At 40.8% G+C, this 27,509-nt stretch overlaps 1 protein-coding gene across 2 annotated transcripts in view; it reads left to right on the forward strand.

The window, feature by feature from the left end:
* The window catches only part of vldlr (very low density lipoprotein receptor), an 82,506-nt gene that overhangs the window by 50,996 nt on the left and 4,001 nt on the right, over window positions 1-27,509 (forward strand). The window contains exons 14-17 of one of the 2 annotated variants that reach the window (XM_078288396.1): window positions 3,705-3,844; window positions 8,317-8,458; window positions 10,369-10,518; window positions 23,486-23,542. In XM_078288396.1, the coding sequence (XP_078144522.1) occupies window positions 3,705-3,844; window positions 8,317-8,458; window positions 10,369-10,518; window positions 23,486-23,542 (489 nt within the window). The remainder of the gene's footprint in view (window positions 1-3,704; window positions 3,845-8,316; window positions 8,459-10,368; window positions 10,519-23,485; window positions 23,543-27,509) is intronic. The other variant, XM_078288399.1, reaches the window with a different exon arrangement.

The raw sequence follows: 27,509 nt of genomic DNA on the forward strand, positions 1-27,509 counted from the left end.
TATGGTATAAGGTTATCTCGATAATTATTAAAAAGACCAAAACTGTAATATATATATAATACTGTAATATACTTCAATTACTTAAAAACTAATTTATCCTATTAATCAAAGATAACAAGATATTGGCTTTTTTCTTAAAACAAAATTATAAAATGCTGGTTTAGTTTGTAGAAACTGTAAGGATAGTTTTATTAAACCACACAAATAAAAATCCAAATAAATGATCTAAAATTAAGTCACTCAGTCAGCAACATCAATATAACAGTTTATTAGAGGGGAAAGAAAAACATCAGTGATGACAGATGAGAGCGGCGGTTATAGCGGTGGTCACGATAATAAAAATTTGTGGCGGTGTCATAACTGTTATTGTTTTTGACTGCGATATACAGTATAGTTATATGAATTCCCCTACAAATGTCCTTTGATGATTTTATAACGCACTCTGGATGGAGTACAAGTGTACACACACATGCACACACACACACACACACTTTGGCACCAATTATTCATCATCTATGTCCACATCAATACGGGAAATAAAAGTGACACAATTACAGTCACACTACAGGTGGTTAATTTGCAGTCGGCATGTACAAAACAAGCAGGACTCGGGACAAACAGATCCTCCTCCAGAGAGACCGGGTGCCAATTACAGCTGCTGCTGTGGAGCGTCTGCCAGCTGCATGGACAGATGGACGGATGGACGGATGGATGGATGGATGGATGGATGGACAGATGGATGGATGGATGGATGAGCTTGCAGCCTGTAATAACTGATACTTAAGAGCAGCTGCCTTGCTTCACTGCAGATCCATCATGTTAAAGGAAAAATCCACCCTGAAACACTTAAACACTGTTTAAAAAAAAACAGCTATTGGTGATGGAGCTTGTATTTTGAAGCCAATTTTGTTTGGTGGTTTCCTGACCGACCACTTTGCACAACGTTCAACAATCAATGACTGGAAATAAAAGCCTTTTATTTTCTGAGGGAAAGCAAATGAAACCAAAGTGCAAACCATAAACAGGGTGACCAGAGGTTTCTGCAAGTTAAATTTAAAACTTTTAAGACCTTTTTTTTTAATGACAGAAAAAATTTAAGACAATCTCATTCCCAAATAAGCCTGAAGAGTAAAATAAAAAAAAATAGGGCAAAGAGAAAGAGTTTATAAGACGTCTGAAACCACGTTTGACTCAAACACGTTTAACCCCATTTCCAATAGACGAAAATTTCTACCTGGCACTCAAAATTTTTACGTGCCGTTTCTGAAACCCTCATCAAAACCCAACCAGTCGCGCCATTCCCCTTTTCTGAAACTTCTGACCAATATGGCGGCTATCATCGCCTGTGTTTTCAGTTTACTGGACACCAGTAACACCAGTAACCAGAGATATCAGTTTATCCATAAGATCTTAATAAACCGCCACAGATAGCGGTGTCATATTCTCTTTTTTTCCACCACACAAACGCGACCACAACATCTAGTTCACCCCAAGACCGCCGAACTGGGAGGAACAACTGCAGTGTGGAGGAAACATGATGGATAGAAAATGTGAGAATGTCTCTCAACACTTAACCTCCGTCTCTTTCAAATGAACACTGGCTTCGTCCACACTGCAACTAAATACGGTTTGACTCCACAATGGAGCTTAATCCTGTTAAATTCACACAGATCGGTTATTAAAGGCCTACTTCACTGCTGTGAATATGATGATTTATTAAAACTAGGTCACCCATGTAGTAGAAATGTGCAATTATTTTTTAAATTGGAGCCCTATGACCAGAGAAAACTGAGAAAACAGCTGTAGATTCCCCATATCGCTCTTAAGGGGGAATCCTACAACAACCAGAATGCATTGCTTCGCGCGTCACTGACTCTGACGGTGTGTTCACGGCCACGCTTCCTCTTCCAGACTCTGTTGTGTCTGATTCAACAGCGCGATATTCGGCCTCGTATCATGAAACTAGTTTTCTTCCAAATATATACTGATATTTTAAAGTATTTAGTAGTATGATATTTTAGTGTCTGCTTTTCCCTATCGCTAGCGTAGCATGGGACGGGAGTGTTTTGGGAGACCCACATTTTAGCGTCCTTGAAGGCACCACTACAGAAAATGCGGAAACGTAGTTTGTAGTCTAAGGCCGATCTCCAAAGACTTTTGCTGGCAAATGAGCGTCGAGCTCTGGGTGCAGGCAACATGGAGGGAAGTTAAACATTGTTCATTTGCATATACTACCCATATTGTAATGATACAATGCTGGTTGAAAATCGGCGAAGTTGCCCTTTAAGGAGAAAACCACATTGTACAACCGAACTCACTACCTGAAAATTCAGGTATTGATACTGAATTTGAAAGCGGATTCGGTTAGTCCGAGTAGTGCGAACCAGAACCGGACTGGACAAACGTGACGTAAGGCGCAACACTCATTACGTAACATTATCATCGCTATTTTGAAAGAGACGGAGGTAAGTGTTGTGAGACGTTCTCACATTTTCTATCCAGTCTGTTTCCTCAACATTGTGGTTGTTCCTGTTCTGCCATCTTTGGCCCAAATGTTGCGGTTAAAAGTATCAAGTTCCTACGGTGGAAAAAGAGAATATGACTCCGCTGTCAGTGGCGGTTTATTAAGATGTTATGGTTAAATTGACGCCTCTGGTTTCTGGTGTTTCTGGTGTCCAGTAAACTGAAAATACAGGTGATGGTAGCCGCCATATTGGTCTGAAGTAAACGTTACTATGGTTACAGACATTATTTACAAGCAGTGGAGTGACTCCTGTTACCCGTACAGACAGTCTGGTCATTTTACTCCGGTGGTGAAGCTATCAATTTGTCCTGGATGATGAAATGTTGTATTGATTTATTTTTCTCTCCTCTTTTATCTCCGCTCTCCTTACCTTCTCTCTTCTTCTTCCTCCGTTTCACCCTCCCATTCTCTCTTCAACTCCCCGGGTCTCATTTCCTCTGTCCAACTCCTTTTTATTTAATGTTCTTCTTCTCCTCCTCCTCCCCATTTCACTCCTTCCCTTCCCTTTCCTTTCTCACCTCTTGTGTTATTACTCTCTCCTCCTCCTTTTTTCCTCCTTTTCTTTCTCTGCTTTTGCTCGGTCTTCTTCCCACTCCCTTCTTTCCTCTGTTCCTCCTCCATCTTTATTCTTCTGTCCTCACTTCCTCTTCTTTCCTTTCTCACCTCTTGTGTCATTGCTCTCTTCTTCTTTCTCTTTTTTCCCTCCTTTCTTTCTCTGCTTTTGCTTTCCACTCTCTTCTTTCTTCCATTCTTTCTCCCTTCATCTTTCTTCCTCTTTCTCCTTTCCTTTCTCATCTCTTGTGTCATTACTCTCTTCTCCTTTCCCCTTTTCCATTCCTTTCTTCTGTTTTCATTTCTTCTCACTCTTTCTTCCATTCATCTTTCTTCCTTTCCTTTCTCACCCCATTCTCATCCCTTCCTCTTCTTCTCACCCTCTTTTTTTTCTTTCCACTCTTCCTCTTCCATTCTTTCTCCCTGTATCTTTCTCCCTCTTCTTTCCTTTCCCACCTCTTGTGTCATTACTCTCTTCTCCTTTCCCCTTTTCCATTCCTTTCTTCTCTGTTTTCACTTCTTTCCACCTCTTTCTTCCATTCATCTTTCTCACCCCATTCTCATCCCTCTCTCTTCTCCTCCTCCTCCTCCTCCTCCTCCTCTCCTATTTTCTCCATCTCCCTCTCAGATCTGATAAAGGGCAGGTTGTACTGGGTTGACTCTAAGCTGCACATGCTCTGTAGCGTCGACCTGAACGGAGACAACAGGAGGAAAGTGTTGCAGTCTCCGGACTACCTGGCTCACCCCTTCGCTCTCACTGTGTTTGAGGTACAGATACCATATACTCTCTCTGTCACACACACACACACACACACACACACACATGCATTTTCTTTCTTGACACTCAGCAGGTAAGTTAACTGGTGCGGCCCATTTATCAGTTTAATTTTCTAATTCGAATATGAGAAAAATGTTGCCCCTTGGAGAAATGCAAAAGATGATGGGCCCGGCGAGGGACGGATCACACTGACCAATATCCAAAAAACAATAGAAACAATAGAAACGGTGGAACATTTCTGGTGAAACGTCTTCAACTCTTCATGTTATGTCCAGTGGATTTTGTTTCTATTGTGTTTTTTGGATGACTGAAATGAATCTATACAGACCCAAAGCAACAAGTACAGCTCTCGATTTGGTCTCCCCCATGTCAGTCAGCCCGTGAATTTGAAATGAAAAATACACGTCTGAGACCAATTTTTCTTTTTCCTTTTTTGTTTTTTTTTAATGAGAAAAATTAGAAGTCTGGAAAAAAGGGTCTAAAGTCACTGAATTTTGCATTTATATCTGTGGGGCAAAATTTGACATTTTAGAAAATTGCACTCCAATTGTATGTTTTTGTATTTTTCATTTTGAATTAAACTAGCATGCAAACCATGATAAGCTGGGATAATTGACTCTGCCGGGATTTGAACTCTGGTCTATGCTGTGACAAACCTAGCGTACGCTTTACCAACCGAGCTAAACTGAAAGTGATGTGAATTTTTGGCAACAAACCGTCCAACTGACAGAAATTTCAATCTTACAAGCATTACAGACCCTTCATTTTCACTGTCTGATAACCACATTATCTTTCTCACTCTCTCTCTCTCACTCACACACACACACACACTTCAGTCTAGCTGTGTTCAAGGCACTTTGTGTATCTGAAAACTATGTACATGCACAGTCCCTACATGAAGCACTAACTCTGCCGTATGCTGTTCAAACTGCACTCTGTACGGTGTAGATGGAACCTGATGGTATATGGCAGGTGAGAAATGTTGAGATATTACATTTTGTAATCTTTCTAAAGCCCAGAAACCCGACATGTGGCTGTCGCATAATATTTCTCTCACTCACGCCCACTCATACAACTGCCGACTCGCTCTCTCTTTCACTCAGCCAGACGACGGGTTTGAAAATATTCACTCTCAAGTTTGCCACCTTGAACTTTATTATGTCTGAACACTGTCAAGTACTATCCAACCATACAATATACTAATAAACTATGCTCTGTACTGTGTAGTTAAAGTAATAATCCATGACATTTTGATCCAACCTATATCCAGTTAAAGCTTTTCCATTGTTTTTAATTTCCAGTTTGTTTGGAATCAACAGAAGAAGAAGAACTGGGTAGTCAGCATGAGCAGTGATAGCCACCATGGCTGAACAGATAGAGAAAAGAGAAACTCAAACTGCATCAACAGAAAATCCAAGCTCCGCCCACACTGTTTGATTGACAGGTGATCTGTGGGAAGAGCAGAGCAGAAACACCACAGTGAGGCTGAGGGACAAAGATGGAGACTAAATTAACACAAACAAGGATCTTGCAAATTACTATCATGCGTGTCCAACATTGTCATTGTTGAATTTGTGTTGTCAAATATTCGCATTTCATAGAAAGCATTTTCAGTTTTATACCCAGAAGAAGAAAACAGTTACTCGGTGGAAAAAGTTGCCTGTTAAATCATTTTAAAATCAGTGTACAGGCGGCAGGTTTGCATAGCAGTTAAAGAAACTAACCATAATCCGAACATCATGGGTTAGAGCCAATGTTTTCATCCATATGTTTTCTAATGAATTGTCCCTGAGCAAGATGCTAAAAAGCCCCACCTGCTCACTTATTGTTGGTCGCTGTGGGTTTAGAGCATCAGCTAAATGCCTAAGATGTAAACTCATATTGACGGTACAGAGTAGTGCAGTTGAGTCTACAAACACACATCCTGTCACTCACAGTTTGACTCACTCACTTTACTCTTTCTCCAGAACTCAATCACTCCCTCTCGGTCTCAGACTCCAGTCATTTGCAATCTCTCTCTCTCTCACTCTAAACACTAATTCACAGCGCTGTCTCTCACTCCCAGTCTCTCTCTGGCTAAGTTTACACGCTCTGAGATTTGCGTTACTAACCCTGGTTTTAGGTCGACACATGTAAACATCATAATTCACCATCATCATTTCTTGCCCTGATGAAGACCTTATGGTCCAAACACGTTGGCTCCAAGTCATGACAACAGCTTTTTAAATTTCAAGCGTTTTGTGTATACGGCTCAAGAGTTTACTTTCTTCTCACTGGAGGTTTTCAATCTTAGAGCGAGTATCTCAGTTTTCTATTAATCATAATTCACTTTTTGTGAATGTCCGACAAACTTTGAACTACCGTAGATGCTACTATCAGCCCAGCGGTTCTTCAGCAACATATTTTTACTGTCATACGTCTTTATCAAGACTCAGACCGTTGCAACAAAAGCCAAACTCCAATCCTCTTGAGTGTGTGTTGGATTCTCTGTCGGAGCAAAAATGTCGGAGGAAGTAGACGGACGCTAAGCATGGATTGGTGGATCGCTATGTCGTTATTTCGCAATACTGACATAGTCAAGTCAAGGCTTTATTGTCCCATCAGAGGAAATTTGGTTGCAGTCAGGACCAGACAACAACACAACCAACACATTAGAAAAACAATAAAAACACAATAAAGAAAGAACAAACAGTAAGAGACGATGAAAAGTAAGACAGACAGCGGGGCAAAAGCTAAACCTGAGATCACTAAAAATGCAAATAATAACCCGACAAAGTGAAATACACTCTATTATTTATCTTTCATGGTGACCTCATGCTGCACTAGGAGGCGTAAATAAAAACTCCAACCAATAAAACCATCACAAATCTTTTTTTAACAGTCCCGCCCCTCCCCCCCCCCATCAAATCAAACTGCCCTTCTCTCCCTAACTGATCTCCCATTGGTTTACACTTTTGATTGATCCCTCACTGTGTTATGTCCCGCCCCAGCATCCTGTTTCAACAGGAAATACATCAAATCAAGGAAGTAAAGATGCTGTTTCACATGGTCTTCAAGCTCGTACTCTGATTATGAGAAACCTGGTTAAAGGATCAATCCACTTATTTTCAACCTGGGCCTTATTTTCCTAATATTTTTGCCGTTGTGACGATTGATTGTGTTGGAAAATGTCATCATTTACTTCACTGTAGACATTCATACCTCCAGATTTCCAGGAGTGCTGCGGTCCCACACACACACACACACACACACACACACAGGAAACACACAGTCACACAACAGTTGGAATGCAAAAAGTGATTAAAACATGTCCTTTCAAAATAACACTCACACTGCAACATGTCTTTTAAATGGCTGATTGAACAATTATCACAACATTTCAGTTGTGTACATTTGACTTCAACAGCAACATGGTGGCAAGCAGTACTTAGTAGTACTATTACTGTACTATCATCATTTCTTTCCCCTGTATTAGAAGTAATCTGTGGCTCAGTTGGGGTTTGATGGCAGCTGCACTTTTTCATACTTTTTTTTTTTTCTGGCTGGCCGTTCTATTTGTAGACAGGAATATTCTGTTCACTGGTTTATTCATGACAACATGGAGACTCAATCTCGGGCATGAAAGGTTAATGTAAACAGCTTAACCTGAATAAAACCCTAACTGGAGAAGTCTAGGTTACTCGTTGCGTGTGGTCGTCGACACCGACTCATTCGCTTCGACGCTGCTACACTCTCACACTCTTGTACAGTGTGGCAGACACAGCTGCATGAATTTTACATTCACCTTTTTTGAAGAATTTCATTCTAGAAATAGAGCCAAGATTTTGGGGGAAAAATGACACGTACATGTACAGAAGGAGAGGAAAAAAGAAAAGATCATGGACGAAAGGAAAAGATTGATGACATGAAAGTAAAGCACATCATGGCTTGCTCTTCTAAATCATCTGAAGACCTTTGCACCCAAAATGGATGTTTTTCTCTAACAGTATCATCTGTGTTTTTGAAATACTGACTGATTTTCAGGTAGCAAAAGTTTCCCAAACTGCATGTTCAGATGTAGTACAAGTCTTTCTTGTTACTGCATGTTTGCTGCACTATTGCTGCACTTGTACCTCATACCCTTGAGGAATTGTTTGGAAAAAATCATGTTTTATTCTCTTTTCGGCTATAAAAAGTTGCAAGGAATGGTGTGGTAACTAGTTGGTGGAAAGATGTCAGAGTTTTGTATAACGATACTGATTCAGTTTTACTGTCTGACATTAAAGAAAGAATTGTGTGCAATATTAAGGCAGGATAGATGCAGTACAAATACATGGAGGACTTCTACAATGACTACCAGTATATACAGTACTAATGCAGTGTAAATACATGGAGTACTTCTACAATGACTACCACTGTATAGCATTTTGAAATAAAGCACTTTAATTTTGACTTCTGCTGTTTTTATTGCTCCCTTTTCCAGGACCGAGTCTTCTGGACGGATGGAGAAAACGAGGCGATCTACGGCGCGAACAAGTTCACCGGCTCGGACGTGGTGACGCTGGCGAGCAACCTGAACGACCCGCAGGACATCATCGTGTACCACGAGCTCATCCAGCTGTCCGGTAAGAAGGTGGCAAGTGATGGAGGGAGGGGAACGGGGAGAGAGGCACGAGGGATGGAGGAACATTAAGGCCTATTGAGCTGGAAAATCTCCCTATTTATCAGACTCCTGCAGGCTCAGTGAAATCACGGCCATCTCCCCAAGGTTGAAGTACCGGTCTATTATGTGAGTCTGTGAATAAAGACTAGAGTGAAACTGAAGTCAGTGAATAAAGACTAGAGTGAAACTGAAGTCTGTGAATAAAGACTAGAGTGAAACTGAAAAGAGGCTTTTGTTGATATTGGGGACTTTGTGCCTCTGCAGCTGTGAGAAGTTAATGGAGTGATAATTGTAATTATTTATGTGATTAAGGCAGGTAACCGGTTAGTGTCTGGGTTTTTTTTCCACTCCATAAATGAAAAATGTGTGCTGTGTTCAGACAGGCAGCTCAAAAAAAATTTTTTTTTTTTGCATATCTCATACAAATCTGACATTTTTTCTAAAGTCTGAACAGCAAGAAAAGCCAGTGGATTGTAGGTGGTTTGAAAAGTGATTCAAATCACATTTCTGAAAATTCAAGTTGGTCTGACAGCTCAGAGCAGATTTCAAATGGCTTATTTTTTTTTTCCTGTCATTCCCCACGCAACACGCATTTGACATCAAGAGCAGAGAACAGCAAACATGGAGGAGAGCCAGCGAGGAAAATAGCAGTGTCTGGACAAATTTAAGAGGCTTCCTGCCTCCTCAACAACATGGCAGAAACCAGCCTGCTGGTATCTGAAGTTGTGTCAAGACGAAACCGCTTTCTGCACTGCAACTAGAAAATGCTGCCTTAAAAACAGTCAGAATACGTAACGGCACCGCAGCAGAGTCACAGTTATTAATTTGCCTCAAGTTTGTATAATCTATAACTGACTCCAGCCAAAAACATTGAAGTTTAGGGCTTTCATGTGCCGTCACTGAGGCACCAGGAAGGCTTAGCAGTCAGAGAAACTGTCCTGTAATGAAAAGTTTGCAGGCTCGATCCTCACAAGTGTCATGTCAATCCTACACATAAGAAAATAGGCAGCGCAGCTTTTTTTAACTATGCTCCAAAATTATGGAACACTATACCTAAAGCCATAAGAGATTCGAGCTCAGTGAACCTTTTTAAACAACAGCTAAAAACCTATTTATTTAACTTGGCTTTTAATTAAGTCATTCCATTTTCTACTTTTTATTATTTCTTACATATTATATTGTTCTTACCAGTTTCTGTTTTTACTGTCCCTTTTACCATCTACTGATTTATTTATTGCTAATCCTTTCCATTTGCCCTTGTTTTCATTTGTCTCTTCAATTTGTCTGCCATATTTCTTTTAATACTAAGCATTTCAGTTTTTTTATTGTAAAGCACTGCATCATTTGTATGAAAGATGCTCTATAAATAAAGTTTATTATTATTTATTATGTCAAAGTGTCTCTTTGCAAGATACTGAACCTCTACCTGCTCATCCTTGGCTTTGTTGAGCGATCTGCATGAGTTGCTCTGATAAAAGCCTCAGCTAAATGATTTGTTGTTGCCAGATGAATCTAAACTAAAAAAGAAAAAAAAAAAAAAAAAGGGCATTTGTGTATTCTGCACCCTCGGCATGAAATACATTGCAGAATGACTTGAAACTCAATGAATTTATCTCATTACATGCTTTTAAATCCAAAATGAAAGAATTAGAGGCAGATTCCTTAAGATGTCAATGTTTTTAATTTACCTGGTTAGTTTTAATTTTGTCTACTTTTGTGTTTTCTGGCTGTAATTATGTGTTTTTATTTATGCTGTTGCCTGTCTTGGCCAGGTCTCCCTTGAAAAAGAGATTCTTAATCTCAATGAGACTTTCCTGGTTAAATAAAGGTTAAATAAAAATTAAAAAAAAACTGTTGCCTCCCCCTGTCCAGGTCCCAACTGGTGCAGTGAGAAAGGTGAAAACGGCGGCTGCAGCTACATGTGTCTTCCTGCCCCTCAGATCAACAAACACTCCCCCAAGTACACCTGTGTGTGTCCGGAGGGACAGGAGCTCGCTGCCGACGGCCTGCGCTGCCGACCTGGTGAGTGACAGAACCACAGAAGAAGAGCTTCCTTTTGTTCTGGTTTTGTGTTTGGGTTGTTTAGGTTCACACTGTCCAGATAAAAGTGAACCAGGGCTTGTAAACAAAAGTCACATGACTCACAAGTAGAATGTTTATTGGACAGTTTTGGTGACCTGTCATCCTGCAGGTTAGAGATTTAAAAGAAATATGACTCCAGTTCCTGTAACTTTGTCTCAGCATGATGGACTTGTCTGTCTCTTCTTCTGTGGTGTTCCTACCAGTTAAGAACACATGAAGAAATATCTGAATATGAGCATCAGTCCAGACTTCAATTTGTTCTGCTAGGCTGCATCCGTCTCCTTCTACCCATAATCCCTTGTTGTTTCGGGGTGGTTTCCTGTTGTCGGTTGGATTAACGAACCGCACCTCAGTTCTCTAGTTAGAGGACTGAGACTCTCGGTGACGTTATCTCGTGACACCAGAGTTCAAAGGTCATCATTCTCACCTGGACAAATAAACTGAACTAAAGGAGGAAACACTGAAGAGTTTGAGTAAAACCTGCCTGGTGTGAATGAGCGCTAACACACCACAGGGAAGTAGTATCTAGCAGAGAAATGGTTCCATATTTGACTGCTGTTACCTTGTCAGCCGGTTTAGTTGGACTGGGATCCAGCTGAAGACGTGTTTGACTGTTTGACGGCGTTGTCATGTTTTCAGCTGTTTGACTCTGACTGCTGCAGTCTGCTGTCAAAACCCAGACTGACGCTCTGTCTGCTCAAATCCTCCTGCTTTAACTATTACAGTTGAACTTCATGAACTTCTATATTGAATTCAGTCTTTTTCAGTGGTGTCAAAGTAGTTGATACCTTGTTGTAGTTGAGTACATTTCGGTTATCGTGATAAAACTAGTTAGACAGCAGACTAGGCATTACCTTACATATATATTCAGCATTCAATCACTATGCACGTTGATGCAGCGTGGCAGGCAGTAAGGGTGAAGGTGTCAGTGGATGGTTTGTGTCCCGCAGTGCGTTGGAGATAGTTTTACTTTGTAGGATGGAAAGCCTTCAATAATTGGTGATTATTGGGGAGCATGGACATAAAAGTGGCGTAGTGCGTGAAGTCAGTAGCAGTCCCAAAAGCTTTGGGACCATTTGACGATTTTCCACATCCATTCTATAATTCCTACAAAAGCATAGATTTATGGCTTATAGATGGAAACCTCTTGATCACATCATCTTGTTATTTGAGAAACAAATGCTTGACTATTAAAGTCCATGTGCAACTCTCCTTCCCTCCGCCTCGCATCACTCAACTGCTTCTCCATGTGGCGATAATGTAGTTAAAGTTCTTTCTGAAAACACAAAAGAGGATTGCGAGAGTTTGGTGAAAATTTGCAGCCGAGGTGTGATTCATGCCCGAAGTTAACTTTTTAAGATAAGATGAAACTTTAATTATCCCCGTGGAGGAATTGGGTAACAGGATTCATGCACAGGTCTGCAACTGTGTGGAAAAATCCAGATCTTGATTAACTTTGGAAATTGCACCAAAAAGTTAGGAAGCATATGGAAAAATATTGTTTTACTGTCCAGATTATACATGCGACTACATATTTTCTGTAGTTTTAACTCCTGTCATCGCACATATTCTAACATTTGTAGATATGAAGAATAATCTTCATCCATAGAGTGATATGCCAGAGTTAGAAGACTATCAGTGTAAATCATACTGAACACCAAAATCCTCAAAGCAAAGAATTAAAGGTCCCATATGGTGTAAAGCAGGACTCCCCTTGCCTCTGTGATGATAAAGGAGTTGGATGGTCTATCTAAACATGGTGAAAGTATCAAAACGCACGGTCGCCAACTAAATCCACACAATCCATATTAGAAAAGCGAGCCTCTAAACGAGCCGTTTGGACTTCCGTAACTTCCTCATTATCATTTTTGTAAGAAATAATAGACTAACAAAGTGTTTTTTTTCAAAGCGGTCGAGCGGTTGTCATTGTTTATTACCGGAGAGTTTTCCCTACCTGTAGCCGCCGGGCCACGGCGTCTCACGTTTCACTCTTGAAACGGTTAGCCAATCGGAACAGAGGGGTCGTTAATATTAATGAGCCTTAAACACACGGCGACAGAAACAGCCTGTTCTTGGTAAGGCTCAGAGAGATGCTGGAAAATGAACGTGGAGAAATGGATTGAGAGTGTTTTTGGTTCATGACACCACACACACAGCTTTGAATGGACCTCAAGACACAAAATAAAACTCTGGAAAGTGGAGAATATGAACCTTTTTAAGTTATGGAAGAAGTATGGAATTAAATTGAAATTCTAGGAACAACTTTACTTCCATTTGTTAGCGTCTCAACCAGACTGACTGAGCTGAATTTGCTCTCGTTGCCCACAGGGCCGGGGTGATGGCATCATGGGGGAAAAAGTGTGTAATTGCATGTTTAGTAGAGCACAAACACACCATGGTGAAATGGGCAGGGAGTGCTCAAACCACCAAACTCAGGGTGTCGTCGCTGCTCGGTCTGCTAACACTTAAATCAAATACAGTACACACAACTGCGTTTGTCTGAAGCCGATGTTTTGCATTCCTCTCTCCTTGCTCTTGAGTCGTCTTTGCTGCTTGTCTTGATTGTGTCTGTTTTTAAAGAATTCATTAAGAAAAAAAAAGAAAAAAACTAAAGGAAGCCGGATTTCTCACTGGGACCCCCCAAAAACACAGAATCAATTGTATGACGCAGAATTAATTCAGTCTAATTCTATGGGTTAAACTGGCTTTGATGCTGAAAAAAGTTTCATTATTCCCTCATTTTCACTCTGCTTCTCAGCCGCTCAGGCATATTTCCTTGGTGTGTGTGTGTGTGTACCCTCTGTGTGTGTGTCTGTGCTTTTATCTGTATCCACGCCAGCCACAAAACCGCCTGTCTGTTTGTGTTAGTAGTTTGACAGTTGAATAGTAGCTGAGTCAGTCTGTGTATGATCCTGTTTTCAGGCTCTCTTGCCAACGCCACAGCTCCGTCCTGCGCTACATCTCAACTGCACCGCTCTCTGTGTTTGGAAGTGTCTTTGTCGTCTCGTCTCGACAGCTGAATCGTGGCCGTCCCGAGGATGATCCTTCTTCCAGCCTTTCTTGGCGTCGGTTCAACGCTTTGCTCAGTCCTGCTCTGAGTCGTCTGCCTCAGTCAGCTCTCTGTACTCATGAGTGTGATGTGTCTGCGTTCAGCCAGGACATCTGAATCTTACCTCCCCTGTATGGGACTGCAACCTACGTTTAGTACATTCAATTGGAAAACACTACAGTTTACATTCGATAATGTTTGTGATTTGCTGTTAACTTAAACCTGCAATAAGTGATTTCAGACCTTCTAACCAATCCTGAAGCTAATGTGTGCTATGTGGATATTTCATAGAGACATAATGATATAAACCAACATCCAACACGTTTTCTCCTCATTTCTAAAGCTTGTTGTCAAATTCCGCTCCTGAACGAAGCTCCTCCCGCTCCATTCAGCAGCTTTTCATTTTTTTAAAACTAGCTTGTCTCCTCCCTCGCTGTTTTAAAAGCGGCGCTCTCTCCTCCCATTCCTGAAAGAACTTCTCGTAGTGGCGGAATCGATGAAGCGAGCGAGTAAAATTGTCAAACTAGTAAACTTGTTAAACTAGTAAACTTGTTAAACTAGTAAACTTGCTACCTGCCTCTTCACTTGTCATTGTGGGACATGTGACCTTCAACGGGAGAAAGATCTGTCAAAGTGAGACTGGTAACCAGCGCCACTTCTCTGTAGGTACGGTTAGCTTAGCTGTTAGCCTTTATGCACGGTGCTTTGCTAGCTTTGTCCTTAGTAGGCCTCCGTAGTGCAGTGGAGGGAGGGGAGGGAGGGTTAGTGGCTTTGCTGTGAGCTTGGACAGAACTGAAAAACAACCAGTGTAGTTAAACCGGATCGCTTTAGATCACTTTCTATATACTGACCAACTTCTGATTTTGTGGCGGCAATTTAATGATTTTTCATAAAATTTTATCACACTGAAATGTTAAAGGAAAAGGTTGCATTCTCTTGATTATACATTATTCGAACATTTGATGAAAGATTCAATAGATTATTCTAGTGCTGAAATGATTAGTTGATTAATCGATTCGTCGATCGACAGAAAATTAATCGATTATAATTTTGATAATCGACTAATGGTTTTAGTCATTTATCAAGTAAAAATACCAAACATTTGCTGGTTACAGCATCACAAATTCAAAGATTTGCTGTTTTTCTCAGTTTCATATCATTACGAGATGAATACTTTGAGGTTTTTTTGGCTGCTGGTCAGACTAAGTGAGACATTTGAAGAATCACTTTGGACTCTGGGAACTTGCAATGGGCATTTTGCTGTTGTTTTTGACATTTTATACACTAAACGATAATGAAAGTAATTGTTACTTTCAGCGCTAGATTATTCAGAAATGAAAGTAACTGATATTTCCAGCCCTTCCTCAGTAAGAAACCGTTTTCACCTTTCACTGCCCTCTCCTTCGTCTCCGCAGCTTTACTCTGCTGGTAGCTAAGTGGAGCTTTTTGTCTCGAACCATTCAGCTCCTCTCCGCTCTGCCACAGTCTTCCCTTTTCATGCTGCGGCAGTGTCAGACCGTAACCCGACAGCTGAATTGTCTTTCCCCACATATTCTCCCTAATTGGACTCAGCTGTAGAAGCAGACTGCGCTGTAAATGAAGCACTGGAACATCTCCCTGACAACTCTCTGCACCGCTGTCCTCTCACCCTCTTCAATGAAAGTTTGCCGTTCTGCTTCTTTAAGTGTTGTTTTAGTCTGCTCTATATGCAAGAGAGAGCTGTGAGTCTGTTTCCAGCCTTTCTTGATGTTTTTATACGCTGTCCTCCTTTGCAATATCTTTTCTCTGCTGTGCCGCTCTCTCTGTTTTGTTCAGCTATTCCTCTCATGTCTGTTTCTCTGTATCCCGTCCTGTATCGGTGCAACAGCTGAATTTGTGTGTCTGTTTAACAACTGAATTCAGGCATTTTCATTACATCCATGTGTCCAGTTTGGGATAACGCATATTTGTTACCTTTCGACGTATTACGAATAACTTGAATCTTCTCATAGCTGATATTTTGGGCCGATATTCAATCTTCAAATTTGACCATTTTCATGCCAAAAACAAAATGTGCAAGTATTCAGTTTCCCCCCCCCCAAAATGTAATTCTTGTCAGGATGGAAAAGCCTCTGAAACATTTAGAGCATCATGGGACGCGAAAACTCTCCGTTGAAACCGTCCAGAGAAAGCTGGACTCGTCTCGTCTGGTTTCTTTGGTATAAAGCATCACAGACCGGCTGCTTGGTGAACATGAGCTGCTGTGTGACGTTCACTGACCTCACACTGCAGGATTTCAGGGTTTTTAGGTCCACAAATTTCAAACCGTTGCCTCTCGCTGCCGTTTGGAGCCGCCAACGTGTGAAGTTGCCTATTGCAGCTCTAAAATAAATACTACTCAAAAAAAAAAAAATCCTCACTGTCAAATGTGACCTCATTTTTATTTGTCCCAAACAAAACTCATGGATGTGTCGTAAATCTGTTGAGAGTGCATCTTTCTTCTTCTCTTCTACAGTCTGCTCTCCATGTAGTTGTCCTTCTGGGAAATTGTCTTTTCTCCTGTTGGCTGCTCACAGTTGAGTCTGAATCTTTTATGATCCTGTATTTTTTATTATTTTAACTTTCTGTGCTGCATCTCTTCTATAACAACTTGGTTGTATTTTTCTCAGCCAAGGACTTTGTGGTGTGTGTGAGACTGTGAGTGTGTCTGTTTTTTGGTAATTCGTGACGATGTCTGACCCATGTAATGCAAATTCTTCTCTTTTCTGTTTTACACTCTAGTCCTGCATGAAGGCCCTGATAAGCAGGTAGCGTTTTGCGTAAATTAGAATGGCAAAATCAGTGTGGATACTGTGAATAATCAAAGCAAATACTGCGTGAAAACTGGAGTGATGTATGAGGAACAACTGGAAGGCACTTAGAGAAATCTTCAGTGCTGACGGAGGTTTGCGCTCTTTAACTTGTTGCACCCAAAGACATCATTCCTTTCACTTAAATTTTAAGTTAAATTGATTTCTTGACCCGGCAACCACACCCTTGGAATCAAATCTGTGTCTCCATTAGTCCAATTAGTCTAATCTAAATCTAATTCCAGATCCGGATCACCACCAAAATCTGATCAGCTGTTCCTTGGCCCAAGGCCGATCCGTCCACCAAATTTCACGGAGATTCATACGTTTTTTTTAGGTATCCTGGTGACAGACAAACAAACTAACAAACTAACGGGTGAAAACACAGGTTAAAAAAAACGGGGGAGTGCTGTTCCTAATAATTGCTGGCAAAGTTTCCCATCTGCCGTGCATCAAAGTGTATCAAGGTTTTGATATTTCTCTGCTCCATTTTATTGTAGACTGCTGCTCCATCCACTTCAGGTCATACTACATCAGCTACATGTTAAGGAAAGGTAGATGGGCAATTTGCCAGAAACTGCGCAAAAGTTTTCCATCCCTAGAATATTTTTTCATCATTACTTCTGCCAGCAGAGTTGGACGGGGGTTTTGTTTCCGCCCTGTTCCCTCTGTCTTTGTGTGTCTGTTAGCAGGATTTCTCATGAAGTCATCAACGGATTTGCGCAAAACGTTGTGGAAAGATTGGTCATGGATCAGGGAAGAACTGATTAATTTGTCACACCAATTGACCAAAAAGGGGCGTGGCTTCTCACAAAAAGGCATATAACTTCAGAACAGATTCACATAACACCATCAGACTTTGTGGCCAATCAACAGACAGAAGAAGAAGAGGCATTTGGACCAATCAAACAACAAGCATTTCCTGTTTAGACAGAACCAACCTGCTAATTTTTTCCAAAACTTGAAAAGAATGGCAGCACTAATGGAAACCGAACAGATATGGAGCTGATTGGTCATGTGGTGTTGAAGGTTGTTTTAAAGGTGCGTAGATTGTGAACAGGCAGATCTCAGGTCCAGGTGTTGGCGGAGGAATGCGCTCTACTGAGTGCCATCTAGTTTAACTCTACTCTCCATCGTACTTTTCGGCCCTCGCAGCAGTAGATACACACATACGAGAGGCACACTGTGTACCGGTAAAGGACTGCCAGCTCTGCAGAGTTTTACAGCTAACACACTCTACAAAAATGTAATAGTCTTCACTGTTTATGTCTCACGGCCTTCAGGCTGTCTCTGCTGCCTGACTCACCTCACTAGTTGTTTTGAGGAATCTGGGGATGTCACCGGGCTTTTACAGCCACCGTGATGACTGAATGTGCCACCCAGAATGCCAAGCTCTCTGTGTGTGTGTGTGTGTGTGTGTGAGTGTGTGAGTGTCCTTTCTTGAGTGGCTTCTGTGTGTTTGTGTGCCTGCTTTATGTGGCTTGTGAGTGTCTTTATCTCTGTGCTGTATGTGTGTGTGTGTGTGTGTGTGTGTGTGTGTGTGTGTGTGTGTGAGTGCCTGTGTGCAAACTTGGGGTGTGTGTGAGCGTGTGAATCCATGCAAGCCTGTGTGTTTATCCAAGGTTGGGTGTTTTGTGTGTGTATGTGTGTGTGTGCTTTGAAAGAGAGAGACAGAAACAGAGAGAGAGAGAGAGATACAGAGACAGAAACGGAGAGAGAGGGACACAGAGAGAGAGAGAGACAGAAACGGAGAGATGGAGACGAGGAGAAAGAGAGACAGTAACCAAGAGAGAGAGAGATGGAGAGAGAGAGAGAGAGAGACGGAAACAGAGAGAGACCGAAACAGAGAGGGAGACAGAGAGAGAGGGAGAGGAAGAGAGACAGAAACGGAGAGAGAGGGAGACAGAGAGAGAGACAGAAACAGAGAGAGAGGGAGACAGAGGGAGAGAGAGAGAGAGAGAGAGACAGAAACGAAGAGAGAGAGAGACCGAAACAGAGAGGTTGTGTGTGTTTATTTCTCAGACTTTGGTTGTCTTGTGTGTGTGTTTGTGCTTGGTGGCTTGTGAGTGTGTCATTATCTTTGTGTGTGTGTGTGTGTGTGTTTCTACAGCTGTGTATTTACATGCTTTCTGTGTGTGTCTGGTTCTATTGAGCAGCGAGGCGTTGCGGGGGGGCTGAAAGAGGGACGCCTGTCACTTTCTGAATGCCTCCCCACCTTCCTCCGCCCCGGCGCTCCCCGACTAAACCCCCTCGCTAACAGATATTATCCCATTTTACAGCCGTCACAACCGGACCGAGCGGGAACCGTAGCGCATTGTGCGGCCGCGGCTTTTACCAGCGCGGGAGAAAGGCTCATCGCGGGCTAATCTTGTTAGTGAGAGAGGGAGTAATAAACGACGCTCTCACGCTGAGGTTACTTCACTCTGAACCCAAAACTACCACCGAGGGTTTCATTCTGCTGCCTGTAACAGGCGGCTGGGGAGGGTTTTGCTTTGCAGGCTAAAATAAAAGATGTTTTTGGGGGATTTTCTTTTTCCCTTTCGTCGGGACTCCACTTAGTTGCATGATTTATGTTTTGTGAGACGTCGTTCATCTTGTGCCTGACCGGTCTATAAAACACAGACTACTTTAAATCAAGAGTTTTACACATAGACAGTGTTTTCTCCCAGAAATGTTCTTGGCTGGTTAAAAGTACTACTACTGATAGTGATACTTCTACTACTGCTACTGCTATTAATACTACTACTGCTGTTACCACTGCTATTGCTGCTGCTATTACTAGTACTGCTTGTAGTATTACTATTAGGCGTTTCTCAGAGACGCTCTGCCTGCCTCTTGCAGGACTTCCCAGAGGTTTGTGGTGCTGGCACCAAAGACACTTTGATGAACATGAAGCTGAGTGTTGAATAAATATATCCGAAGTATTAGGAAATAGCTATTTTATATTAACAAAAGCATTGGAGGCATTTTTTCCTTACTACTTCATTGAAAAATAACAGACAAAATCAAATAGTACTTTGAAAATTTAGAAAAGGTAAGGTGTCCCCAAGCTTTTGACAGGCTGTGTATATTATTGATTGTTTTAACTTGGTCTTTGCAGTCACTGGGCCAACTCAAGTTGAATATCACACTCTTGATCTGAATTTTACACTGTTATAATGTCTGTTTTACTGACCGTAAATGTATCACCTTTGTAGTATTACTACTACTGCTATTGCTGCCACTACTACGGTTGCTACAACTATTAATACTACTATTACTTCTACTATGATGCTGCTACTAAATTATACTGATACAACTGCTGTTGCTACTACTGTCTCTTCTGCTGCTAATACTACTAGTAGTTAGTAGTACCACTACTAACAGTACTACTGCAACTACTCCTGCTACTAGTGCTACTACTACTCCTACTACTAACAGTACTACTGCTACTACTCCTGCTACTAGTGCTACTACTGTTACTACTACTCCTACTACTACTAACAGTACTACTGCTACTACTACTGCTACTAACAGTACTACTGCTACTACTACTGCTGGTATTACTCTTACTACTAACAGTACAACTACTACTCCTACTACTAACAGTACTACTGCTACTACTCCTACTACTACTGGTACTCCTACTACTCCTACTATTCCTACTACTACTTCTTCTACTACTAAGAGTACTCCTGCTAGTGCCGCTGCTACTCCTGATACTGACAGTACAATAGAATAAAAATAGAAGTTTTATTGGACAGTGTGGCAGCTGCTTTAGACAGGGTGACCCACACAGCCAATTGAAAAGAGACTTTATTGATGAATACCATTAGGCGACTCGCTGTGTCGAACCAGAGGTCATCATTCATCTGTCGGCTCCTCTGTCTGCACAGTCTGCTGTACAGAGACAAAGACCGCTTTTATCTTTCACACCAAACTGTCGGCCTTTTCTCACTTAATGTTAGAATACCATCCAAAATAAGCAATTACATAACTCAGCACGGAGATAGAGATGTAGATGCTGCATTATATTATTGGTTTGTGTCTCAGCTTAACAGATTAATTCACGCCAACGCTATTTTGGGACAACACAACGTAGAGTTATTGGTGTCAGTGTGCTGCTGTAAAATGTCTGTGTAGATTCATTTCAGTCATCAAGGTAGTAAGATGTCCAAAAAAAATAGAAACACATCCACTGGACTTAAAATGAAGAGTTGAAGACATTTCACCACTCATCCGAAGAAGAAGAACTGAAGAAGCCTCTCGGATGAGCGGTGAAACGCCTTCAACTCTTCATTTTAAAACCCAGTGGATTTGTTTCTATTTTCTTTTTTGGACGCTGCGAGATAATGTTTTTTAAAGTAGCGCAAATGTGTTGAATTAAACACAGATGTAAACACAAGCAGGGTCTGAAATTGCCTCCTGTCAAGCGCCAAATGCCGGTAAAATTAGTCTGGATGGATAAATCAATCATCAGTCACACGCCTCACTGGCCGGTAACAGCATTTGAATGCCTTGGTTATATCCTGTTTTTGGTCTTTACCTGCTCTTGGCAGGTAATGTTTTTTTTTTAAGTTTACCAGCTCTTGGCAGCTGAGCCAGAAAGTTAATTTCAGACCAGACATGTACTGGAGCTGCAGAAGTCACTTTGCCTTTGAGGAAGTCCAAATACAAACGACTGTAGGTGTGTCGGCAAAAATAGGTGAGAGAGTGAAACGGTGAAAAGCTCGCACACTGCTTGCAGATTATTGCGACATCACGCTTTAATAAAAAGGTGCAAAGTGCAGATGTTTCTGTCTCAATTGAACTCGGTGAACTTACATCGAACTTCGAAATCGAAACATCGAAATTGAACTTGTTTTGTGTTGCATTAACAGCTGAAACTGGTCCTAAAACACAGCATAGCAGTCTGTATGAGTGGAGGTGTTGAGAAATGGATTTGAGATTTGGATTGTTGTAGGTTGACTGTGCTGACTGCTTGTTATGTAGTGAGCAGGATGTTCAGTTGCAGCCTCCACAGTGTCCACGCAGCAGACTGCACGCTCTGCTAATTTACAGTTAAACAAGACCAATAGGAGATGATCTTGCTGCCTCTGCATAGCTGGTCGAGGATCTATTGATCGGACTTAAAGGGATTTATCGCTGGCTGGCCGCCCTATAGTGGTCCTATAGATGCTGATAGGAACATCCTGCTAAATAACAACTTCCTTGTAGTGTTGTAGGTTTGAATCTGGCTCAGGACTTTTACGCTTGATTGTTTTCTGTCTTAAGTAAAATACCATAAACATGGTAAGAAGTCAAGACGCCCGTGCACAGCCACTTATAATCAGGTGCTGGTTGGAATACAAAACAGTCCATGTAAAGAAATTATCCAACCGCACGCTGTTAGACTTTGTTGACAATATACTCGCATCTTTATTTTTCTAACAGCATTTACAAAAATAGGCTTATAAAAAGGAGCGACCTCTGACAAACCGCCTACAATTTCAGAATGGCATAAGGTGATATTTGACCTTTTACCTATGGAATATTTAACATACTGGTCTAGAGGTAAAATTGACATCTTTTATCAAATATGGACTCCTTTCCTCGACTATATAGGGCCTAGAATATCGGATTTATTTAGACACTGTTAGACTTTGTTGACAATATACTCACAACTTTATTTTTCTTATAGCATTTACAAAAATAGGCTTACACTGCAAAAACTGACAAGCTGTCCAGTGATTTCATCTTGTCTCCAGACCTATCAGCTTATTTCATGACATTTTCAGTCAAATTCTCTCGCTGCACTGGCAGATAATCTGCTGGTTTCAATAAATTTCACTTGATTCATGCCAATATGACTTCTTTCAAGAAATCATCATAAAACAGTGAAGAAAATCTGGAAACAAGAAACTTTCTTTCCAAGACAGTTTCACTTTTCCCAAGAAAATGTCCTGAAACAAGTTACATTCTCCTGGGGAAAAAAGTCTAATTTGTTGAAACCGGTAAAATTATCTAACAGTGCAGAGAGATGATTTCACACAAAAAAAAAATCCTAAAATAAGCTCGATAAGTCTGGAGAGAAGAGAAAATAACTTTACAAGTCTGTCAGTTTTTGCAGTGAATAGAAGGAGCGAACAATGCGTTTTGCTTGTTGCTTCCTCAGGTTCGCTCCTTTTTATTTATTTTTTTTAAACATCTCTTTATTATCAATTATACATTCAATACATAACAAACATATATACACACTTTTTTCTTTTTTTCCCCTCCCACAGCACAGACTCTTGACAGGTTACTATAACAGTATACTATAACAGCCACAGTCCACAAATAGGGTAGGAATTCAGCACTAAAATACTAACACTCTACCTCCTTTCACTAATAATAAAATAATAAAATAAAAAATTAATTAATTAAAAATAGAAACTCAGACAAGATTTCCATACAAAATTCAAGCAACATTCCTTGGTCTAGGTAGTACCCTCCAAAATATATCCGATATTCTAGGTCCTATATAGTCGAGGAAAGGAGTCCATATTTGATAAAAGATGTCAATTTTACCTCTAGACCAGTATGTTAAATATTCCATAGGTAAAAGGTCAAATATCACCTTATGCCATTCTGAAATTGTAGGCGGTTTGTCAGAGATCGCTCCTTTTTATAAGCCTATTTTTGTAAATGCTGTAAGAAAAATAAAGATGTGAGTATATTGTCAACAAAGTCTAACAGTGTGCGGTTGGATAATTTCTTTATATGGACTATCATAAACACAGATACAGTGCTGTTGTCTCACTGTAGATGAGCTGCTGTAACCGACTCTGTTGCTTTGGCTTTTTGTTTTCAAATGTTAAAGAAAATGGATCCCTCTTTCATCTATCGAGTCTTTATTTACTCGTTTAGTCTCTTGAGATCTAGTCTAATTTCAAAGAAAGACCTACTTGCATGTGTGCCGTTAAAATAGGGCAACTTCTGTAGCTTTATTTTATGTATTTTTTTGCTTTGTGTTTTTGTTTTGTTTTTTGTCTCTGTTGTCAAAAGCATGACTCTCGCTCTTTCACGACAGAGCCGTCTACCACTCCCTCAAAGGATGATGGGAAATCTCTAATACAGCGGCCTCCAGGTAAAACCGTCAGCCGCCGCTCCTCTGTCTGTCTGGATGGGGACTAGCTTGCCGGCATGCTGGGCTTTCTGGGAAATTACAGAGCGCCGTGGATCCAGGAAGTGCTTCCTGTTGCTTTTAATTTACAGATTTGAATTTTTTTATTATTTATTTTTTTTTCTAAATTCTGATTTTTTTTTCTTTCTTTGTTGCTTTCTTTCTTTCTTTATTTGTCTGTCTGTCTTTCTTTTTGTCTTTGTTTCTTTGTCTTTATTTGTCTTTTTGTCTTTCTTTGTCTTTATTTCTTTCTGTCTTTTTTGTCTATCTTTCTTTCTTTCTCTCTTTATTTCTCTGTGCTTTCTTTCTCTTTATCTTTCTTTCTGTCTGTCTCTTTCTTTCTGTCTTGTCTTTCTTCCTGTCTTCCTGTCTTTCTTTATTTGTCTTTCTGTCCTGTCTTTCTGTCTTTCTTTCTGTCTTTCTTTGTCTTCCTGTCTTTCTTTCTTTGTCTTTCTGTCCTGTCTTTCTGTCTTTCTTTCTTTGTCTTTCTTTCTTTCTTCCTGTCTTTCTTTCTTTGTCTTCCTGTCCTGTCTTTCTTTCTGTCTTTCTTTGTCTTTCTTTCTTTCTTTCTTCCTGTCTTTCTTTCTTTGTCTTCCTGTCTTTCTTTCTTTGTCTTCCTGTCCTGTCTTTCTTTCTGTCTTTCTTTCTTTCTTTCTGTCTTTCTGTCTTTCTTTCTTTTTTCTTTCTTTCTTCCTGTCTTTCTTTCTTTGTCTTTCTTTCTTTGTCTTTCTGTCTTTCTTTCTTTCTTTCTTTCTTTCTTTCTTTGTCTTTCTTCCTTTTCTTCCTTCCCCCTTCCTTCCTTCCTTCCTTCCCTCCCTCCTTCCTTCCTGGGTCCACTGGACATTTTAATAAAACTTGATTTATTTTTGCTGAAGTGAAAGTGTGGAACCACTTGGATCTTCGATCTTTTTGTTAATCTCCATGCTGAGAATAAATGATGACATCACTTCCTGTAGCCATGGTGGGTTAACTGTCTCTAACCAACCAGCTGGTCTTCTGTCTGACCAGCATGCTTCCAGTTTCTGTGATGGGGCTTCTGTCTGTGTGACTGCTAATCTGTCCAACATGCTTCTTGCTGGATTCTTGATGCATTCCTGATGATTAATTTAAAACAGTTTATGCTTAATTTTGTCATATTTAGCCAATTTGCCCCAGGAATCACAGGTGTAATTTCATCCTAGACCTAAAAGACTGAAGGTTTAGTAGATTTCCAGAGAAAATCTTGATGTTGTTTGATTTATTTTGCCAGTGAAGTTCACTTTTTTGATGCTGGCTAATTGTCTGCCAAGTCAAAGTGTATCAATCAAGAATTAGAAATCATACGGTCAGCTGTATTTCCCCGAGGCTGGTTTGGTTTTGGTGATCAGGTTGCTTGCATGCGGTTTTGGTTGTGAAGTAGTTTCTATGCTTGGACAGCCTGTGCCTGTTAAAAACCTTGCTGCACTAATTTGTCATTCAGATTTATCTAACCTAGTTGTATCTCTACTTGCATTCTGATTTGTGTTTCTTTGTTTTGTTTGTTATTGAGGTGAGATGTTTTTAAAAGCCTGCACAAATTTAGAGTTTGTTTTCCTTGCTGCTTTCTGTTTTTATCATTTGATTTAATCAGTGTGTTTTTTTTTAATCACTTTTTAATCCCTTTGCAAATAAACTAAAAGTGAACTGTGTGCTGTGCAGCTCTGAACAAATTGGTTTGGTTTTCATATTCACATTCAAACACGTAGTTTTCCTCCATCAGGGCTTTGCAGTCAGTACAGTTTGGGTCTCTCTTACGCTCGTTATGGATCCTGCTGTGCTGCAGGTTCGAGTCTGTTGTTATCATGCTTGTTTTGTTGTTTTATTTATAATACTGGGTATAGTTGAGGTAGTTTACGCTTGTTAAAACTCCTGCTGTGCCGGTACTTGGTGTGTTAGAGATGTCGGTCTGAACAGAGAGTGCAGGCTATGATTCGTCACTTGATTTTACCGTTCAGGTTTATTGATCTGGTTTAGTTTAGGCAGCTGGTACTGGTGTGACTGTCTGTGGTGACGGTACTGTGTGCTGTGACTGAAGGAGGCTTTAGCTGCTTTGCTAACATGCTGTACATGGATTTGGCCAAACCTGTCGGCCTTTTAAACATTACACACACTCGAGGTTTAACATGCGACTGTCAAGCCGGCGGTGCGATGAAGTGTTTGCTCGGTGACTTTGTCTTGATCCTGCGCTGAGCGGCTGTTTACATGAGTCGCACGAAGAAACCAGGAGCGCAAACCAAGCTGCGTAACGAGCGTGAAGTCAGAAGAGAAGCTGCTGTTTGTAACGTCTCTCTCGTTTTCATGGATTTTGCTTCATGATTTTATTTGTTTCTGAGCCACAGCGTTGCCAAATACTGTCCTGTCACCTCTCCCTGCTGCTGTTGGAGGCGGAAGTTTTAGGCTCCATCTGCACAGGATGTTTTATTTGTTCTGTTCCTGTGGTATTTACTTTATTTATTTATATAGTTTATTTGATCAGGACAAGTTAACATAGAGCCACTTCAACTGGTTTCAAACAAGTTGATGCAGCTGATGTTCTGCAGACAGAGATTAGAGCTATTTCTAGTTTCCAACTCCTGTCCCTAGTTAGGCTTTTCTTAAGAAGAAAATATCAAGGTTGCATACAATTATAGAGCATTATTTAAAGAAGGAAAAAAAAAACTAATAATAATCAAGTCGTTTTTGATGAGATAATTAAATCTTGCTGATAAACGCAGGATTTCAATATTAAACTACAATGCAGTATTAAGTTTTGCACTCTGCATGGCACTGGGGCAGCACCTGCTGGTGGAAACAAGCAAGTGTCCCAAAACAACATCACACACACACACACACACTCAGAATATGTGCAAGTGCCAGTCACAGTTGAGTTATTGGAGAATAAAGCGGTGATCATCGTACAGCAGGGAAAACGACTTCCATCCTTCAGACGTCTTTGGGAAGCGGAGTTGTGCTGCAGCAGCAGGGGAGAAGGCTCACCGACTCACTTTCTACTTTTACCATATTATTTTCAAATACTGTGATCTGAGCTGTCTGGGGAAATACACTGCTGCTTTTTTTTTTTTTCCAGTACCCCAGTTATGAGGCACACATGCCTAGATTGTTTGAGAAATAGGACTTGCAGACAGAAAGTGTGCTTTTCTGGTTTTTTTTCTCTGCTGACAGCAACTCAGACAGGGGTTAGTTCAGGATCTGCAAACGTAGGAAAAGCATTTTACAGCTTCAGAATACATGAAAACCTCAAGATTTAAGCTGCCAGGTCCAGTCTGGTCAAGAGCTGTAATAGAGGATTTGAGAGAGTGCTTTTTTTTTTTAACTGGGCTGAAGTTTTGTCTAGTTTTGTTTTTAGGATCGGAGTTTTCTGGTATTTTCTTTCTGTTTGGCCTTTACTGAACTCAGAGCTCAAACTCTTATTCCCAATCACAGAAAGGCTTAACTGGTGTGCAGTTTGAATTGATTTTACGATTCTAATAATTTTTTTTTTACCGTTGACATTATTGGAGTTTAGTGAGCTCCTTGTCCTTGGGGTTTTCATTATGTGGCTGAGAGGATTGGCAAGGCGACCGGCGTCACCAAGTCAGCTGGCAGCCGCAGACCGACTGGCAGGAGAAACCCCGCTTAACAAAACCCTGTGATTTGTCTCTTTGTCCTGAACTCTCTCTCCCTCCTTTCACTCTCGCTGTTTGCCAGTCAGGTCACTCGCTCCGGCGCCGGACACCACTGACACCACTGACACCACTGACACCGGTGTCACTATCGGCCACCAAGGCTCACAGGCCGGGTCTCTGACTAATAATAATTCATAAAATTAGAAAATAATCACCTTTATTTATATCACCTTTATTGGTAACACTTTACAATAAGGGTACATTAATAATTAAATAATTAACATAATAACATAATTAACAGTTAACTA

This window comes from Centroberyx gerrardi, chromosome 2 (assembly GCF_048128805.1).
Source record: "Centroberyx gerrardi isolate f3 chromosome 2, fCenGer3.hap1.cur.20231027, whole genome shotgun sequence".
Taxonomy (NCBI): Eukaryota; Metazoa; Chordata; class Actinopteri; order Beryciformes; family Berycidae; genus Centroberyx; species Centroberyx gerrardi.